The sequence below is a fragment of the Nymphalis io genome, chromosome 29 (assembly GCF_905147045.1).
Source record: "Nymphalis io chromosome 29, ilAglIoxx1.1, whole genome shotgun sequence".
Classification (NCBI taxonomy): Eukaryota; Metazoa; Arthropoda; class Insecta; order Lepidoptera; family Nymphalidae; genus Nymphalis; species Nymphalis io.
In genome coordinates, this window is record NC_065916.1 from 363,823 (window position 1) to 385,511 (window position 21,689).

Here is a 21,689-nt window from a genome sequence, read left to right on the forward strand (position 1 = left end):
AACTAAGATTTTATGTCCCTTGTGCCTGTAATTACACTGGCTGACTCACCCTTCAAACCGGAACACAACAATATCAAGTATTGCTGTTTAGCGGTAGAATATCTGATGAGTGGGTGGTACCTACCCAGACGAGCTTCCACAAAGCCCTACCACCAGTAAAGTTAGGAATAGGAATGGTGACCTTGACGATATTTAACGAGAATGGTGTTGCCAGAGGTGTATCCTCTCGTTCGCTGTCACAACACTCAGAGATTCGTTGAGGTCTTGTGCTACAATTTAATAAAACTAATGGAAAATTAAACTAATCTATTATACTAAAAAATAAAACTGTGAAAGTGTGTCTGTTACGCTTTCAAGGCTAAGCCACTGAACCGATTTTGATAAAATTTGGTGTGGAGCAAGTTTGGACAGACATTTTTACCTAGTAAACGCCCCTCTTCCCTAACACGTACACTTATGAAATGATATTCCGTCAACCCTTTATTAATTTTTGAGAATAGTTTTATATATAATTTGATCATAAAACTACCTAATTAATAATTAAAGTGACAGCTCATTGATGTATTAACAAAATGGACGGGATATTGTATTCGCTTTTGATTTTGTATTCATTTTTGTTGCCATACTATAATGTTTCTGCAACCATATTATATTTTATAATCTGTGTGTATTTCTATTAAAACACTGAAAATATTTATGTTCATATACAAACACAGATAATAAAAACATCGTAGATAAAAATTGATATGCAATAAATGTAGTGTTTTTTTTTTAATTTTTATTTATTTTATTTATGTACCTATAATATCTTCCCCCATGTTTGATATATTTTATTATATATATGAAATATTATTTACAATAGTACAAGGTAATATTTCTCTAGATTTGACAAATCAACGATCAACAAACACGACAACAAAAAAGAAAAAAGACTTCTGATAGAATATTACCCTATTACTTCGATAATCGCTTGATTAATTCGTCGTACGCCTCACTGTATCGTAAAACTAAATATAGTTATGATAAATTTATTTAGACAGTTATTTTATTAATATATCTATTTGTTTGTAGCTAAAATAATTAATCTTTGCCAAAAGTGCACTCATTGGTTGATCTGCTCCACACACAAGCTATCTTTTTTGTACTTGCTTATAAATACACACAGAGACGCCATCTTATTTTTCTTGTTATATCATTCAAATAACATATTCATTTATTCAATTTACAATATATTTAGTTAATTATCGTTAATTTGAATTAAAAATTGTATTTTTTTTTATTAAAATAAACATGGCACAGGCAATAATATATGAGGATTTCAAATAACTATAAACTTTTTAAAATCTAGTTGTGAAACTTTTTTTTTGTAAATAAATTTTAAGCCTGAAAACAATATCATATAATAATGCCCGCATTCGTGTATAAAGATTACAACATTAAAACTAAACTTATATCGTAACTATAGTTGTAGTTTAGATAATATATTTTTTTAATTTAAATTATCCAATAAAAATATAAAAAATATAAAGAGAAATTGTTTAAAATTAAAATGGCGGCGAGCCGGTTGGCGTGGTTGGTAGATACTTGCCTTTCACGCCGAAGGTTGTGGATTCGATTCCCAGGACAGACATTTGTGTACATGAACATGTCTGTTTGTCCTGAGTCTGGGTGTAATTATCTATATAAGTATGTATTTACAAAAGAAAAATAGTATATGTAGTATATCAGTTGTCTAGTTTCCATAGTACGAGCTCTGCTTAGTTTGGGATCAGATGGCCGTGTGTGAATAATGGTTATATATATAAATCTTGTTATAGTTTATTAACTTATATAAAAAAACACATTTACACTAAATACTACTAATAAGAAAAGCAATAATAAAAATGGGGTAATTGTTGCTTAATATACAAAAGTATTTATTATCAAAGACAAGATGGCTCTTTAGATATCTACAGAAAGACTTCACTTAATTCATTAATTGCTTTGACAAATTCATCATCACTTTTAGCCAATGGTTATCCTTTGCTGATTCTCCGTCTTCTGGTCCAGTCGGGTTGGGACCCGACTGGACCACCATCTTCTAAGCTAAGGCATCCTCTCCTTTTGAAGCGAGTTCTTGGTGCTTATTCCACCACGCTGCTTCAATGCGTGTTGATGTATAAACATGTGGCAGATTTGTGGTAAATGTGCAGATTTCCTCACGATTTCATATAAACACAAATTAAGCACTTGAAAATTATGTGCTTGCCCGGGTTCGAACGCGCATACATCGGTTACGATTCACGTGTGCTAACCAATAAGCCATCTCGGCTATGCAACTATTCAAATATATTTTATATACAGACAAAAATATATTAATATTTATATATAGTTAAAGATAAATAATATATATAAAAGGCAGACATATACAATATTATTATTTCAAAATGAGTCGATTTATAGCAGTTTTGTTTGTTATAGTTTCTTTTGAACAAATATTACATACTACAAGTTATTCAAGACAAAAACGGTGAGAGTAATTAATCATTTAAGTTTTGTTTTAACTTTCTTCCTTTCTTTGTTGCACTTCCAAAAAATGGAATTCCTTACCAGTTCACGTGTTCCCCTCCTCTTACAACCCGGGTTCCTTCAAACGAGGCGTGAAGAGGCATCTTGCAGACCGGCAAGGCGAGGGCGGCTAGCGCAGAACATTCTTCCCGACTGTACTGGCCGTCTTCGCGTTTGGACTCTACTACCACTTACCCTCCATGGTGGAGGTGGAGTAGTCATTTACCCTCACGGCGCATATAAAAAAAAATTATTTTTGTTGACAAAATTCATTTAATCATCATCATCTGAGGCGTTACAGCTGCGGGTGGGCCCAAGCCTGCTCCAGTAAAACTGTCCAGTCCGATCTATTCTTGAATATTTCATTTAATAACTGCATAATTCAGGATTGTTTTATTAGAAAACAATTCATACTCTACCCTAAAAAAAATTAAGGATTTTCATATAAACTTATATTCCTTTTATGAACTCAGCAGCTGCATTTTTAAAAATGCTAGCTTACTGTGTATAAGGAACCCGTATGCAAATTTTCATGATAGCTCCAGTAGATTGGGTTGTGCGATAATATGTCAGTCAGTCAGTTATTCTTTTATATATATACATATATAAACTATACTTGTCTTTGGGATTTTTTCAATATTATCTATGATTCGATTTTCATAGTGTCATCTTCATAGACATTACCACCAAACAGCCAAACAGCAATAAATATTGCGGTGTATCGATTTGTTTTAAGGTATATTTGATAAAAACATAAATGATAAAAAGCGTTTAGTTAGTATTTATCAATTTCCAAGTAAGATATGCATAAATTTAATTGTATTTGATTCACTCTGTACTTAAATAGATGAAAAAGAGTAATTACTGAGTTTCTTGCAGGTTCTTCTCGGTAGAATCTATATTCCGAACCGGTGGTAGCTTTACTTTTAATTTAATATGTAACATGACGATTCAAAAGTGCCCTTATAAGCTTAAATGAAAATTTATTTGATTTTAATTGATTTGAAAGTCGATCTCTTTTGTTTTTAAAGTTACTGTTTAATTAAATTGTAGCTATTTTAATTGATCGTTTTTTTTAGAAGATAGAATTTCACTACACACGCTATAATTTTTGATCAAAAATCCTCCCGAAAAATGTTACCTGTGCACATGATTATAATATCACTATATTATATATTATAAAAATAAGTCCCCTCCGCCTCGTCGGTCTGTCTGTCTGTCCGCGATAAACTCAAAAACTACCGAACGAATTTTCATACGGTTCTCACCAATGGACGGAGTAATTTATGAGAAAGGTTTAAGTGTATAATTCGTTAAGGTTTTGTGAAAATTGTCTAAAAAATGACGATAAATGTTGAAAACGTCGAAAAAAATCGCCCAAATCATTAGAGTTGTATGTATAATGACATATTTGACTGGCCGGTTGGTGTGGTTGGTAGACACTTGTCTTTCACGCCGAAGGTTGTGGGTTCAATTCCCACCCAGGACAGACATTTGTGTGTATGAACATGTCTGTTTATTATGAGTCTGGATGTAATTATCTATATAAGTATGTATTTACAAAAGAAAAGTAGTATATGTAGTATATCAGTTGTCTGGTGTGTGAATAATGTCCCAGGATATTATTATATTATTTATAACGGTATAAACGTTTCGTGTTGATGGTTGTCCCTTATTATACATGTGAAACCGGGACGGGTAGCCAAACTATCATTTTAAGTTGATTTATGTTAAATATATTTTAATATTTACTTACTAAATAATATTAATTAATTATGTATAGATGTATAGTAATCCAGAAGCAGTCAGGCACGCATGGTGATAGCGCTGAAGGCGAAGACGAACGAATTGAGGAACCCAACGAGCGACCAGAGAATCCCCACAACCAGCGACATGGCAGTAATTTGCACGACGCTGAGGTAACTAACTAAATTCTACTTGGTGTTGGTTTTGGTACCACCAACTCATGAATATGAATATATTCATATATATGAATATTCTTTTAGTATTCTCGTGTGTGAATTGAAGTTTCAATTAATTCAAATAACCCTTTCATTTGAATTAATTGAAATAAATTAATAAATAAAAATGAAAAGAGAAAAGTTAAAAAAATTAAAATATTGTGTATCATTATTAAAATAAATATTAAATTAATTGACAACGAAATATATCGTATACGCGCTATGCACACATAAGGGAGTAGGGTCCGACGGCGGATAGGGGCATGTCGATGATATTGATGTTTCACGTAATAAATTAAATTGAGTCGAGATGGCCCAGTGGTAAAAAAGCGTGAATCTTAACCGATGATCGTGGGTTCAAACCCGGGCAAGCACCACTGAATTTTCATGTGCTCAATTTGTGATTATGATTCATCTCGTGCTTTACGGTGAAGGAAAATATCGTTAGGAAACCTGCATGTGTCTAATTTCACTGAAATTCTGCCACATGTGTATTCCACCAACCCGCATTGGAGCTGCGTGGTGGAATAAGCTCAAACCTTATCCTCAAAAAGAGGAGAGGAGGCCTTTAGCCCAGCAGTGGGACATTCACAGGCTGTTACGGTTACGGTACGTAATAAATTAAAATTTTGACATCAAAGAAAATGACTCCAAGCTTGAGCGCCTAAGACGGTCGCTTCAATCGTCCTTTTTGTTGGTCTTGTCTTGCCAGTTTCATATCATGGAATACAAGAAAAATATGCACAATATAATGTTCTTATATAATGTTCTTTGTTACAGGAATTCCCACCGAAGTTTTTGAAATATAAACTTGGCCAATCGAGGAAATCAGGCGAGTTGTATCGCGTGAAGAACAAAATGAGACCGTATAAAAGGACTTAACTCGGATAATCACTTTATAACGTGACCTAGAAAATAGAAATTGTGTTATTTTAACTGTGTGAATTATAATACAGATGTATTTATTTTGTTTTTGTAGTTGAAAGCTTCCATTGCTTGCTTGAAACAGTTGCTACTGTTAGAAATATATTTAATAAACCAGTAAAAAGTAGTAAATTGTCTATGGTTTCATTTTACATTTATTAGTTGCACTGCTGGGCTAAGGCCGTCTTCTGTTGAGAAAGTTTGACCTTTGACCACTCTGCTGTAATGCCGGTTCGTGGATACACATGTGGCAGAATTTTAGTAAAATTAAACATGTAATCTACATACTTACGATGTTTTCCTTATATGTGTGTTCTCGGTATACGGTGAAGTCAAGGTGAAAAATACTGAGATAGGGAAAGAAAAAAGATATTTCGGTCATGGTTTATTGAAAAAAAAAACCACTTTCATTGCATATTTCTTCCACAGCCGAGCCCGAAATCAATTATAACCATAAGGTTACTTGGTGCTAGAGCTTTGTGCAAGCCCGTAGGTACCACTTACTCATCACATATTCTACAGCTGAACAGCAATACTGTGTATTGTTGAGTTCCGTTTTGAAGGGTGAATGAGCACAAGGGTCCTAATATTGGTGGCCCACGATTGGTGGCGCATTGGCGAGGTTAGAAATGGTTACCATTTTTTACACTTGGTTCTTTAGTCGCGTGACGTGTTCTATGCACTTTGTCATATCGATTCATAAAACTATGTATAAATGATTTGTCAGCCTCGTTTGTCTATTGGCTAAATATAAGGCCGCAGATCCTGCGGTACTGGGTTCAAAACCCAGGTCGGGTCGATAAAAAGTTATTAGGAATTTCTATCGACAGCTGGAAGTTTGTACACTCTCGTGCTTGAACTCCTTCCGGTCCACATGTGTTTACACTTATGTACATGTCCCGCGCAGTTGGCTACTTTTCTTGACTGGCTGTAAGCCGTAATCACCCAGGAGGACATCATCAAATGAAATAAATCAGTTTACAATAAACATTGTCTTTATTATACAAATTCTGGGTTCCACAACACACAATACACAAATCAGATACAATCATAAATAGCCTTGTCGTTGCTTTCATGTTTTAACGAATAAAATATATAACTAGTATTTGACCGCGGCTTCGCCCGCGTGTTAGGGGGAGCTGATGTTAGGTATAAAAAAGCCTCTCCTTCAAGCTTCAGTGAACTGAATTTCATCAAAATTGGTTCAGTGGCTTAGTGCAAGCGTAACAGACAATCCTTTCGCATTTATAATATTATTATATATAGTCATATTTATTGAGTTGATACCGTGGAGTAAGACTCCAGACAGAGACAATGGAATCAATAAAAAAAAAACTATTTTTTTACAATTTTACTCTTAAATCAATATCATATTAAATCATTATATTAATAAATTAAATAAAATTAACTTTTTCACAATTTGAAGAAATATTTATTTACAATTTAATTTTAGTATAGCCGTAATATTAAACAATACTCATACATAAGTATTTGAGGGTGCATTAAAGTATTACGTAGCTGGACGTTATGACAACGAGGGTGAATTCTACTAACAAATTGTCACTTTATCGCAATCGAATCGAAACTTAACCGTTGCCGTTTATCCGTTTTCCAATTATTTAATTTAATTATACATAAAAGTTAACGATTAAGTTTATTTTTGACTAATACATATGTCAGCAATATAGCAGTTCGGTTCCAATCAATATAGAATAGTTAAAGTTGGATTGGAAATGAATCGGGAACGTATCGCAATAGTTAGAAATTAGTAGAATTGGACCCTTTAATGATGACGTCATAAACCGAACAGCAATATCAAAACTTGACAACTCTGGTGGCTGCATGTCACATGTCACACATTCTACCACCAAACAGCAAAATTTAGATTTTTTTTGTCCGGCTTGAAGAGTAGGGACAAGGGGCATAATTATAATCTTAATTCCTAGGGTTGGTTAATACATCTTGACAATGTCTATGGGCAGTGGTGACATACCATCGGGTGGCAGAGTTTGAGTTGTTTGAAATAAAAGACAAATATATATATTTGATTGATGATAAAAAAATGCGTAATATATCAAACTGACCAATCCACAACTCGCTTTGTACAAATATGATATTCCTTACTATTATAGAAGAAAAAACTTTTTTTTTTTGTAAGCATACGGCAGCTAAAACATATGTGGGGTCAAGTTAAGCTGGTTATGTAATGTTGACTACACTGAAACTGATGGTGTCTTAAGACCCTCAGTCCCCAAACCTGAAGTTGAACACTGAAATGGATATTCAAGTCTAACTATGCAGCATTTGTCATATTAAAAATTTTAAACAATTAAAAAAAAAATCGCCGTTGTTATTTCGCCGATTGGTCAGTTCAGGGTATTTTCGGTTGTAGTTTATAATTTGACAATCAATGTGTGAGTACAAATTACTTCTGTGATGAATTTATATTTAATAAAAATAATATTGTGTTCCAAGTTACGAGACTTTATGTGTAAACATGTTTTATTTTTATTTTTATAGAATAGGAAGGTGGACGAGCATATGGGCCACCTGATGGTAAGTGGTCACGAAACGCCCTTAGACATTGGCATTGTAAGAAATGTCAACCATCGCTTATAGCCAATGCGCCACCAACCTTGGGAACTAAGATTTTGTGTCCCTTGTGCCTGTAATTACACTGGCTCACTCACCCTTCAAACCGGAACACAACAATATCAAGTATTGCTGTTTAGCGGTAGAATATCTGATGAGTGGGTGGTACCTACCCAGACGAGCTTGCACAAAGCCCTACCACCAGTAAATACATACTGGTATAATAAGTACATGTGCACTAATGTACCGATCTCACGCACACATTAATGCACGCAGTAACTAATCTCACGCTGACGTCATCTGACGCTCGAAATCTCATACTTACTCGTCTGACACGAAGTCTCAGCCATTACCGTGTACCGAGCGCTAAGATGTTTACACATAAAAAAAATACAAATTTCGCCAACGATTTTTCTATATATTTACGAGTACATAATACTAGAACGACACCCGTAACACACATCGATACATAACACTAAGACGAATTAACGCATATCTTACTATTAAACCGTTTATATTTAAGTATAAAATTTATTTTTTTCTATAAACTAAATTAAAATTATTTTATCTAGCGATTTTATTATAAATTATTTATTATCTACATTAATAAATATTTTTAATTAATGATAGTAGATTCGGATGAACTTGGCACGCGCACTGCAATGCGTTTTGTAATAAAAGAAAACTAATATATATATATATATATATATATATATATATATATATATATATATATATATATAATTCATATTGAAAAAAAAATGAAGTTGTTCTTTATTAAATACAGCTTTCATTTTCATTTTATAAGTTTTTTCAATAGTTTTCCAGTACATAAGACAGTTTCCAATTGACGAAATTATAATGAACGTAAAATTGCTATAGATTCTAGATTTAAATTAAGTTGTAATTACATGGATTAAAGGCAGAATAGCGAAAAACCTTGGCCTCAACGCTTATTTATAAAATTACGAGGACATATTCTAAGAGGTATATTTAATATTTATACATTAATTAAGTACATTACAGAATTCCATCACTATATATTTACAAACAACTAGCGGAACACGATTTTATTTGTATTTTTGTCTTATACTAGATAATTTCTTTTAATTCTTCAAAAAAAGAAAAAAAAAACACTTAACTGTCATTTAAATTAGGGTTGCAAGAATATGAACACATATTTTCCCAGAAACTTATTTAAAATAAAATTTAAATAATTTTCATACATACATAATTATACTCATTAAAGGCTTTAAGGCTTAGTCGTAATAGTCATTTGTTTTTTTACTTGTAAATTTTTTTAGGGTTGTGAAAATGAACTTTAACTATATATGGGTTACAAGATAAACACGCGTAACTTGCTACATTTGACGTTTAAAAACAAAATACGTTTGTAAATTTCAAAAAAAAATCGTTAAGGAACGTTTGTGTATTAAAGGATATTTATAAACTAATTATTCGTTGAAACAATCCAGGTCGTTTCAAATATAAATAAATACATAGTAAACAACGATAAAATCCTGTCGAGTATCTTTCGCCGGTTCTTATCGGGTCTAAGCTTCCGAACCGGTGGTAGATTTATCGCAATCAATGAGTAATACAAGTGTAATGCTTCTATATCGAATAAAGACGAACTTGTCACATTTTCGCCGCCACTTTTACTTTAAAATATTATTCTCATTATCATATTGCTTGTGTTAAATAAATACATTCGTGTGATGATTAAAAGGACTTGAATCTTAGCCGGACTGTAAATTTCCCACAACTGGGCAAAGGCTTACTTTTAGGTACAGTGGCTTGGTGAATTAACATATTGCAGAATTTTATGAGACATATGCAGTTTTTTTAACTGGCAAGCATGAGCTCAATTATAAACAAATGCAACACTCCAAAGATCACATGAGTACAACTAGTTTTAAAACTCTATTGTTCCCTATCCAGCTCCAGATTTATACTAGACTTACCAGGCCCCGCTAACCGAAGCGCTCCACAGTAATAATAATAAATTTTACTCCAAGCGCTTCGAAATGGTGGGTCCATCAATGCCAGTGCCTAGAGGCCTTGGATCTCTAAGTCCGGGCCTGCCATATCGCCTCTTCTATTCGAGTTCAGGAGTTAAAATTTTTTAATTTTTGAGATTATCAATACCATTTTATAAGGATGGGTTCTAGAAATTAGAACTGGCAACCCTACATTAGATATGGGGTTGCCTACTTCATAAATAGCTAAACAATTTTCTTTAAGGTACGTGTCGTGACACATGTAAGGTGCATAGCGAGGGAATATATTCCGCGACCTTGTTCAAAAAAAAAATTTATTACAAAGTTGACAACTAAACATTGCAATTTAACAAAACAAAAACACAATTAAAACAAAAAAAGAAACGACTTGAATAATGCATGTTTCTTAACAAGAGAGCGTTATTACATGCATGCACGTACATATATATTACATGTTTTGGCAATTAACAAAATTAAATATATATTGAATATAATTATTTAAAATAATAAATATCTTAATAGTCTCAGAGATCAGTACCAGTTTTATAGACAATATCTACGGATATAAAATCTACCTTCTTAGCTTATATTATGCAACGATCTGAACGTGTTTCTTCTCCCTCGGTTCTTTCAGAACGTAAGAAGTTGTTCTTCTTAAAGTGCCGACAGAATCTGTAATTATAAACAGATTAATGTAATTATAAAAAGGGACATAAAATCTATGTCCAAGGTTGGTCATTTAACATCCATCTATTCATTTGCCAGTCTACATATCTATTTTAAATAAAAGATAAAATAAAATGGTGTGGTGTGAGTATATTAGTCACAAGAGTTGATGTTTAAACAACAAATCTTACGCTGACGTCATCTAAAGCTAACTCGTCGGACGCTCATCAGTAGCCGAATTTCATCCGACACAAAAGAGAAGTGAAGAAGATATGAATTTTGTCAGAATTGACGCAAAATGCGTATTTGATCGAGTGGATTGTGATGTGATTTGATTTGATTGTATGCGAATGTAAGTACATGTGCAGTTGTGAGTGTGCGTGCGTGCGTGCGTGTGTGTGTACATATGTAGTAGTGTGCGGCGTGCAGTACTCACGCGGCGCGTGTGTGTGTCGGTGCGGGACGGGCGCGGGCGAGGCGGGCGCGGAGCCGCCCCGCCGCGCCGCACGCTACGACCAGCGGAGCTCCTTCAGCTCTACCGTGCTCGACGCGTCCGTCTGCACAGGGTACACATTACGCTGGGAGCTGGGACGTTGGTTACAAGTGTGGCGACCCTTCAAGGGTCGAACTTGTCGGACTACTTCAGCGCTTGAGGTGATTTGTCATATACATATTGTATAATAAAGTTATGTCTTTATCCTCCCCTTTCGTGTAACAATACATTGTGTCGAAATGCTCGAAAATCTGCTAATTTAACGGATATAACGCCTATTTGAATTACACACATAAAATGTGTATTTGTAACTCGCAAGCAGCCGTATCGACATAAAAAGAGGCAGTTATTTTGAAATCATTCACACTTCGATTATATTTATTTGTATGAAATAAGGAATTTGCTTAAAAAAGAGTATTTGCAATAGAAGTTACATTTAATCATTTTCAACGAAAGATTGTTCTGCATTGGATCTATTTAATGGGCGCCCATGATCAGAAGGGGATTTGACTTTTTGGAACTGAGAGATGCTCGGCAGACCTAGAAGCAGCGTCGGCAAACTCGCACCGATGGTCGTGAGGCGATAGGACGGGTTATTACTTATTTGGATTTTTATTCGTGATTTGCTACGGTGCTATTTAAGATAGTTATGATTATAAAATTATTTGCAATAATAAATGAGTTTGAAAGAGGGTATAATTTTAATAAGCCAATCACGCGAAATTATCCTTGTCGTTAATAACACAATTTCACTGGTGGTAGAGCTTTGTGCAAGCTCGTCTGGGTAGGTACCACCCACTCATCAGATATTCTACCGCAAAACTGCAGTACTCGGTATTGTTGTGTTTCGGTTTGAAGGGTGTGTGAGCCAGTGTAATAACAGGCACAAGGGACATAAAATCTTAGTTCCCAAGGTTGGTGGCGCATTGGTAATGTAAGCGATGGTTAACATTTCATACAATGCCAATGTCTATGGGCGTTGGTGACCAGTTACCATCAGGTGGCCCATATGCTCGTCCGCCTTCCTATTCTATATAAAAATCATAACTTCCACTTTTACGTTACGTTACGCTAGCGTCGCATAATTAAAGTTCGATATTTCTTTGCTGACGCTACTACATTCGAGAACTGTCATTTTCGATTTACTGCGACAAAGTTTCGTGTCATTCTGTTATATCTGACATATGATTTTTATAGTAAAATATCGATTTTTACCTCGTATCTAGATGGCGCTGGTGGCACATGCGTTCCTGGAGAGCACCTGGAACATCCAGGTCTCAGAACTGTTCTCGAGGAACCACCTCTCATTGCTGTTCTTAATTCCTAAAAATGAAAATATCACCAAGTTTTTCAACTACACCCAAATATTCCAATAGGCAGTAGACCTTTACCAAATAATTCAACATTTAATTAATTTTCTAATTGATTTATTCATTTAATAAAAGACGATATTGACCTGTCCCATCTCACTGCAAAGCGACTGACGACCTTGGGAGGCGTTCTTCCTCGTATTCCAACAGAACTCCAGAATCGCCACCACGATAGCCAGAACCAACCCACACAGTAGTGTCACAAATACACCACCTGAGATATATAATGAAAATTTAATAATTTACAATAATCTTCATATAAAAACTATTATATACAATATGATATACTTTTTAAGCCTAATGTTACATATTTATTTTATAAGCCTATTTGTAATTTAGCAACTACTCAGCATCTCTTTATTTCTATTTAAAGTAAATAAATAATAGTTCACTTCACTCGCTTTATAATACAGAATTTCGTAGCACTTTCTTTAAGAATGATAGGATTTTCATACAAGCTTTCATCCCCATCATCACTAACTTAGGGGTTAAATTTTCGAAAATCTAATTTAGCGAAGCTCAAGTTAGCACTCACCAATATTTTGCACACCTAAAGGATTCGCTTTACTGTCCTTCCCGTCCCTGTTGCAAACATCCCCCGTGTTCTTCCACCACTTGTCGTAAAGTATCTGTATCACCCCCTTCTCTTGTAACTCTAATATGGCCAAGGAAATCTTATCGCGCCAAGGACTGCCTTTCCATGTTGCTATACCGTAACCCTAGATATAAAAGACAATAAATTATATTAAGTGAAAATTTTGTCTTTTTATTTTAAAATCCGGCTGGAAGGACCAATTCACAGTAATAATAATAATAAATAACGATATTATTATTTATATATTGATATTTATTAGTAAATTGTTCATTCATAGGCTTACTTTAGAATCCAGGAGACCTCCGATCTGTGTCAAATTGCAATCCCTTTGTACTCTGTGGTCTAACATGGTAGACTCCATGAGGAACGCATAATTCCCCATTAAAACTCGCCTCACTCCCTCCTCGTAGGAGGAGACGAGGGCAGGTGGAGTGGCGGTCGACATGTGCTGCCACATCTTCTGGTATATATCTATGTTCGAGTCCTGGAAGAATATAATATATGGCCTCTTATAATCATAGTATAGATTCCAATTAGTAACTATTTCAAATTACTCCGGAACTAAAAGACAACAAACTTGATAATTGGACATGATTTATATATAAAATAAAAAAATGGTACGACTTTCAACATAATCACGAGAATTGATGTGCAAGCATGTGAACTATGTACTGATCTCATACAGACATTAAGACACTTACAATAACAAATTTTACGTTGACGTTATTTGACGCTTAAAATCTTACGTTTACTCGTGTGACGCTCAATGTCTCAGTAAGTTAATAGCTATTTCTAACAGTTTTTTGGTCTTGTCCTGATGGTAAGTAGTCACCTCCATTCATAGACAATGGCACCGTAAGAATTCCTTACATCACCAATGCGCCACCAACCTCGGGAACTAAGATGTTATGTAATAATAATAATATATCCTGGGACATTTTTCACACACGGCCATCTGATCCCAAATTAAGCTTGTACAGAGCTGATATACTACATATACTATTTTTCTTTTGTAAATACATACTTATATAGATAATTACACCCAGACTCAGGACAAACAGACATGTTCATGCACACAAATATCTGTCCTGGGTGGGAATCGAACCCACAACCTTCGGCGTGAAAGGCAAGCATCCACCAACCACGCCAACCGGCTCGTTATGTCCCTTGTGCCTGTAGTTATTGTCATTATTATCACGTTCGTCACCAACATGATCATCATATGTAGTGATGCTCACCCTGAAGAATGTCATAGTAGATCCACCATTGAGGGTGCCGTACTGCACGCTGTTCTGCGCCGCGAGGTCCGCCGCGCTCTGTATGGGCAGCACGGTGCGCTCCACCGTGAGGAAGGCCGCCAGATTCGCGGTGTACGACGACAGGATGATCAGGGTAAAGAACCACCATATGCCTCCTACTATCCGTGTGGAGGTCGCCTGTATTATGATAGGACTTATGATAATTGCATTTTGTCTATTAAAAAATTAAATTAAAATCTTATATATATTGTTTTTAATGTCTTCAACATTTATTTTTTATATATATTAGAAAAAATCTAAACAAAAAAAAAATTTAAATTTTTCAACAAAACGAAAAAAAATATGTTAATCATACTTGTCCCAACAAAAGTCCCTATGACCCTACAACGTCAAAAGTTGTTAATCCTGAAACGTAGATTGTGATGCCGTCTGGTAATAAATATAAAATTCAACAAAGGCAATAGAATTGGGAGATTTTTTTTCATACATTACCTTCGGATTTAATCCAGACCCTTGCCTCAAGAAGGTCCCGGTTATGAACCAGAACGAATTACATACGCTGAACTGGTTCGTGAGGAGTTTCGTTTCATGACCACAGACATGTGTGCTGGACGACCTTAAATATACATAAGAATCCAAAATAAACATAACACGATTATATAACACAATTGGTCGAATGGTTAGTAAAGCATCGCTGTACTTTGATGTACTTCATTTGTAGTTATAATTCGTTTCGTGCGCAGCTTTGAAGGAAAACATCGTGAGATTTTCGACATGTGTTGGATGCGTATGCCACATGTGTTTTCCACCAACCCGCATTGGAGTGATGGAATAAGCTTCAAAAGATTCTCCTCAAAAAGAGAGGCCTTAGAAGAGCATCATTAACAGACATTTTATAGAATACAAGATAATACTAGGTATAAAGTGGAAAGCTTATCCAATTCTATCTATTGATTATTCTTTAAGGCCTCAGATCTTCAACCCCACGTGTGGGCAATGAAAAAAAAAATTTGATTTTTATGTCGAAAACGTCTCAGTAGCTGCTGAGTCTGGGAGTATGCAGTGTATACACTTGAATGCCTCGAAATACACATGAAGTTACTCCTACACCCGTAGGGCTATCTTGTAAGAAACAACTCAAAAATCAACTCACCGCTGAAAACGGTCGTAAAACAAGAGAAAGTGACATGCGACTTTGACCGCAATAATAATAACATTTCAAGAATATATTTTAACGCCTGTAACATCAAAATAGTATATAATCATAAGTCGGCAGTCAACATTTCATGGGTGAGTAATGAAGTAAATCATTCTGGTTGTGTCGGTTTTGCCATTACACCGGATTAAGACGGTAGAATTAAATTTGCAACTTCTCGTATTAATATACACTTTGATTACTGTATCTACCCGATAACCATACTAAAAATATACACTCATTTCAGAAATTTAAATTCTCATCCACAAATATTAATAATAATAATAATGACCTACAGACCGATTTCGGCTACGGCCAATCTCAAGAGAGATTAACCAACTGCGCAGGATATATTATAGTGCACAAGTGTGTGCGCAAACACAGGTGAACTCTCTATTCCCCAACTCTCATAATCCGATGGGACGGTAATCCGACACGACCAGAAAGAGTTCACGAGCAAGACCAACGACTTTACATGCTTTCCAAGTCATGGAAGTGTCTACATTTCCAACTTCCAAACTCCGGACTGCTACTGAGAATTTTCTGACAGATAAACCCAATATTTTTTTATTTGCGAGACCTTAGAATTGAACCTAGGACTTCCAGGTCTGCGGCCTTACATTAAGACCAACGAGCCAGTCCACAAATATTATTGATATAATAAGAACTTACCATTCATATGGTGAGAACCTCGCCATCACAAACAGCGTGAATGACACGAGAATGTACGCGGCGAGCACGTACAGCCAGATCTCTATCGCCAGCGGGTTCAGGAAGCTAAACAGCCTAGTCGGTTGAGATGACGGCACCTAAAACATATTTTTTCTAAATTTAGTTATTCTTGGAAGTCGTAACTCACCGCGACAAACGTTCGTGTAATGTCTGAGAGTAATATGCGACACATACAGTAACAGCCTGTGAATGTTTCACTGCTGGGCTAAGGCCTCCTCTCCCTTTTTGAGGAGAAGGTATGGAGCTTATTCATCCACGCTGCTCCAATGCGTGTTGGTGGAATACACGTGGCAGAATTTCAGTGAAATTAGACACATGCAGGTTTCCTCACGATGTTTTCCTTCACCGTTTAGCACGAGATGAATTATAATCACAAATTAAGCACATGAAAATTTAGTGTTGCTTGCCCGGGTTTGAACCCACGATCATTGGTTAAGGTTTACGCGTTCTTACTACTGGGTCATCTCGGCTTACTCGCTCTCTTTCAAGTCAACTATGCGTCATATACCATGATAATATTATAAAGGATCGCCAAAATACGGTATTGCCGCAAGTCGTTTAATATTTCACGAGTGAGATACGTGTTGAAGAACCAGTGTAAGTCGACTCGCTATACCATCACAGACCACTGCTCCAAAATCGTAGAACAGTAACAGTAACAGCCTGTAAATGTCCCACTGCTGGGCTAAGGCCTCTTCTCCCTTTTTTTTTTTGAGAAGGTTTGGAGCTTATTCCACCACGCTGCTCCAGTGCGGGTTGGCGGAATACAAATGTGGCAGAATTTCGATGAAATTAGACATATGCAGGTTTCCTCACGATGTTTTCCTTCACCGAAAAGCACGAGATGAATTATAAACAGAAATTAAGCACATGTAAATTCAGAGGTGCTTGCCCGGGTTTGAACCCACGTTCATCGGTTAAGATTCACGCGTTCTTACCACTGGGCCATCTCGGCTTTTTACAAAATCGTAGAAGAATAAAGTAAATATTAATGCTCCACACAAGCTACCCGAAAGTAAGTAGCCACAGCCATTGTTCATACACATTGGTGCCGTAAGAAATATTTCTAACATTGCCAATACGCCACCCACTTTGGGAACTAAGATGTCATGTCCCTTAGTTACACGAGGTCACTCACCCTTCAAACCGGAACAAAACAATACTAAGTGCTGCTGTTTAGCGGTAGAATATGTGATGGTAAATTAAAAATAACCGTAACAGCCTGTGAATGTCCCACTGCTGGGCTAAAGGCCTCCTCTCCTCTTTTTGAGGAGAAGGTTTGGAGCTTATTCCACCACGCTGCTCCAATGCGGGTTGGTAGAATTCACATGTGGCAGAATTTCAGTGAAATTAGACACATGCAGGTTTCCTCACGATGTTTTCCTTCACCGTAAAGCACGAGATGAATTATAATCACAAATTAAGCACATGAAAATTCAGTGGTGCTTGCCCGGGTTTGAACCCACGATCATCGTGATCAAATTCAATCAAATTAAAAATATTTTAAAAATATTTCAATCAAATTACAAATATTTTACTTAAAATTTTACTCACTTTAAATAATATTCCGATACCCAAATTCATAAAAGGCTTGGTGAAGTCTATGACAGCTTCCCGCGCGTAGTTTATGGTCATAGACGCGACTGCTATATCTGCGTTCTAAAAATTAATAAAAGGTAGGTGTTCGTTATTTTTTTTTGTACATAAAAGTGTTTTCATTATGGTTGATAATATTTTTATCCAAATAAATAATGGAATATTTATGTACATAAATAATTTTACATAAGATTTCAACTAAACTACTCTACTCACTCTTTCCATCAATTCCTTGACTATCCCATTCCACTGACCGGTCTCAGGGTCCCAAGCACCGTACATGTTATCGGGGACGAGCCTCAACCGATATTGGAAACCAGCCCTGGCAGCCACGCGTGCCAGGAGGTCTATGCAGAATCCCTCAAACCTGGCGTTTCCTTGGAGGTTCCAGCCCTCTTTCACCATGACGTAGGGTTTCTCCTGTAGAAATAATTATGCATTTTTTATTAAATCCTTCGTGTGGATTCACGAAGACGTCACCACACGTTAAGCGTGGACCATACGAGTGGTTGACGCTAACGAGCTCATTTGATGAATAAGAATTTCCTTAGCCTTACAAAACCCAGAGTTGAGAGCTTATCGCCATTCTGGCGTAAAAGACTACACTGGAATGTTATGGTGCCAGGTCTTTCACAAAATTTTACCATAAATACGTTTTCGGCGCTTACCTCGACGGTAACGACGGTGAGAGTGACGTTGGGGGGCGGGTCACGTCTGTATGCGGCGGCGTCGGTGATCTCGAGGCCACGCGTCGGCGCCCACGCTCCCGCCTGTACCGCGCGGCCCCCCTCCCCACCAGATAGACGCATCAGCTGCAGCTGGAAGCTGGTCCGGATGCCGTCCGTGAAAGCTATGGGCCCTGTGAGGCCGTGTGCTTGGACCTGCATTACGTCATTTTTGCTATAAATATTTTTAATAATACAATAAATTTTACAAGTTTTCTTCAATTATCAAGCTAGTTCAAGCTTTACAGGCGCCGTGTACACCAATAGTTATATTATGTATTTCTAAATAGACGTTTTATTTAGACCTTCATTTGACACGAGCGAAGCCGGGACGGGGAGCTATTGATAAATAAAAAGATCTATCTGTCTAATATATCCGATATCTTTTTAACTTTTCTTTTAAATGTAGACACATACATGTTGTTGCAGAAATTCGTCAAAAATTTAGAGATATACATATCTCTATAACTAAAACTTAACTATTGTAATAATTGTAGTTATATATGTATAGTGTCCAGCCAGGTTGACCGACGACCTAAAGAAGGTGGCGGGCACCAACTGGATGCGGAAGGCGGAGGACAGGGAGCTTTGGCGCACCCTGGGAGAGGCCTATGTTCAGCAGTGGACAACGATTGGCTGTTGATTGATTGATTTGATTGATGTATAGTGAAATACAAATGGCGTCGACTCACTTTGTTAATATTGTCTAACAGTATCTGTCCGTGGGCTATGTGCGTTTCCGCCTCGCAGGAGACGTTCGCGGCGTGGACGTCCTTGGTGGACGCGAGCGCGAGCGCCAGCACCTGCAGCGCGTCGTACAGCAGCGCCGGCTCCGTCTGGAACCAACGCGGCGCGGCACAGCATTACTCTCCACTATTCTCTACTTAAGAACAAATTCGAAACTCACCGAAGAAAACGGTCGTGAAATGTCAGAAAGTGACATTTGTCATTGACCGTCATAATTATAATAATGACTTCGAGATAATTTATTGGTGGATTCACAATAACTTTTACTTTTATATTATCTTCATCAAATCCAGGACCTCGAAAGTCAAGTCAAGGCAAGTCAAAGTCAAAAATCTTTATTCAAAATAGAAGCGTTACACTTGCTTTTTGACATAAATCTGTCATAAATCTACCAGCGGTTCGGAAATAAACACCTCAGACCTGAGAACAACCGGCGAAAGAAACTCAGCGGGTTTTTTTTATATGTCTCATCCTTAACAATAAGTAATGCCTAACTAAGTAAGCCTAACTGTGACATCAATTCCATCGCGAACAAAGAAATTTGGCAACTCCTTTCTTTGTCGCACTTCCAAAAAATGGAATTCCTTACCAGCTCACGTATTCCCCTCCTCTTACAACCCGGGTTCCTTCAAACGAGGCGTGAAGAGGCATCTTGCGGGCCGGCAAGGCGAAGGCGGCTAGTACAGAACGTTTTTCCCGTCTGTACTGGCCGTCGTCGCGTTTGGACTCTACTACCACTTACCATCAGGTGGAGTAGAGTCATTTGCCCTCCCGGCGATATAAAAAAAAATATATATATATACAACGATAGCCGAATTATATATACATTTTTTTTTTATTTGAAACAACCTGGAGGCGATCGTTTCATTTCCAAGGTGTGTAATCATTTAAAAAGTCATTGGTTGTTCATCCTTTAGCACACAAGTGTTCCTTACCGATTCTTTTAAATTTCACAATTGAATATTTTTGAACGTTTTCTGGGATCCTGTTGTAAAAGCGTATTATACATTGTCCCATAAAAGACGTATTAACCCTGTGTAATCTGGTTATAGTGGTTGTAAGCTTATAATTGTTCCTGGTATTAACAGTATGTACGTCACAATTTCTAGGATTTTTTTTATGTTTTTGCATACATACATAATATTATCAAATACATATTGAGTCATTATTTTAATTTCTTTAAATTTACATCTTAGTGAATCTTTTGGGCCCAGGTTATAAAGTGCACGATTAGCCCTCTTCTGCAGTACAAAAATCGTATTAATATAGGCTACATTACCCCAGTGTAGAATGTATGGCATTCTACTGTGGAAATAACTAAAATAATCCAAAATCCAAGTCCATACCTAAGAGGTAGTTGAGAAAAATTATAATTACCTTTATATTTCCGCCGCTGAGTATAGAAGCGCCAATGGGATGAAACTTTTCCATGACTTGCAAAGCGTCCTTCACCTTATCGGAATCGCGATCCACCAGCCTCCAGCCGCTCATGTTTACGCGGTTGTAGAGAAAATCCTCCAGGTCGAAGAGTTCCATGTCCTGGAAGTAACAGAAATAGGGCGTAATTTCACTTTGAAAATTGAACAAGATTGATGAGTATAATGTAATGATAGAAAGTGCTACAGATATCATCCGCGCGCGATCACAATCGAATGCGACCTTTTAGAACTAATACAGACACAACCAAACCATACAGGACAGTGTCTCCAAATTCGATAAAATGAGTTGTTAATTGTTTGGTAAAATTATAATCCGATTTTAGTTTTTTAAGAAGTTGCTGGTTGTCGAAACTTCTTCGTTTGAGAACTATGCATGCAGTGTTTGCTTTCAAATGGGTGTACGTTAAAATTTCTAATTTTAGTATATAATTTATTAAGATATTATTAACATCCGCTAGCAAAACTAATAAACAAATAAATAAACTGTCTTTTTCCATTTACTTTGACAAAGTTCAATTCCTTTCTGATAGCGCGCGAATTATACACTACATATACAATAATATTGGTGTTACTATATACAAAAAAAAATCCTTCGAAAATGATCGGACACAGATTGTTTATAAATGAATTTATTATTGACTTGAATGTGTGATACATTACACAGAGTCAATAATAAATTCATTTACATCAATTCTTGTATGATCGAATCGCAGCAGATCGATGGTGCAGACAACGGGCGAAATACTTTGAATGGGTATACAGATTCTATTGGTCTCTCTTTTAACCTATCACGTGTGAATGTGATAGTCGATATTTCGTCTGTCGTTCAGAGAAAAATGAACCAAGTT

The 21,689-nt window shown here is 36.2% G+C and overlaps 1 protein-coding gene across 1 annotated transcript in view; it reads right to left on the reverse strand.

Moving 5' to 3' along the window:
- Positions 1–10,561: 10,561 nt before the first annotated feature.
- Positions 10,562–21,689, reverse strand: part of LOC126779461 (glutamate receptor ionotropic, kainate 2) — a 64,036-nt gene continuing 52,908 nt past the window's right edge. The window contains exons 8-21 of the mRNA XM_050503439.1: positions 20,780–20,941; positions 19,348–19,491; positions 18,599–18,811; positions 18,147–18,350; positions 17,889–17,993; positions 16,275–16,411; positions 14,900–15,023; positions 14,387–14,584; positions 13,432–13,632; positions 13,089–13,272; positions 12,640–12,767; positions 12,399–12,506; positions 11,127–11,247; positions 10,562–10,696 (exon numbers count right to left, since the gene is read on the reverse strand). Coding sequence (XP_050359396.1) covers positions 11,200–11,247; positions 12,399–12,506; positions 12,640–12,767; positions 13,089–13,272; positions 13,432–13,632; positions 14,387–14,584; positions 14,900–15,023; positions 16,275–16,411; positions 17,889–17,993; positions 18,147–18,350; positions 18,599–18,811; positions 19,348–19,491; positions 20,780–20,941 — 1,956 coding nt within the window. The 3' untranslated portion in view covers positions 10,562–10,696; positions 11,127–11,199. The remainder of the gene's footprint in view (positions 10,697–11,126; positions 11,248–12,398; positions 12,507–12,639; positions 12,768–13,088; positions 13,273–13,431; positions 13,633–14,386; positions 14,585–14,899; positions 15,024–16,274; positions 16,412–17,888; positions 17,994–18,146; positions 18,351–18,598; positions 18,812–19,347; positions 19,492–20,779; positions 20,942–21,689) is intronic.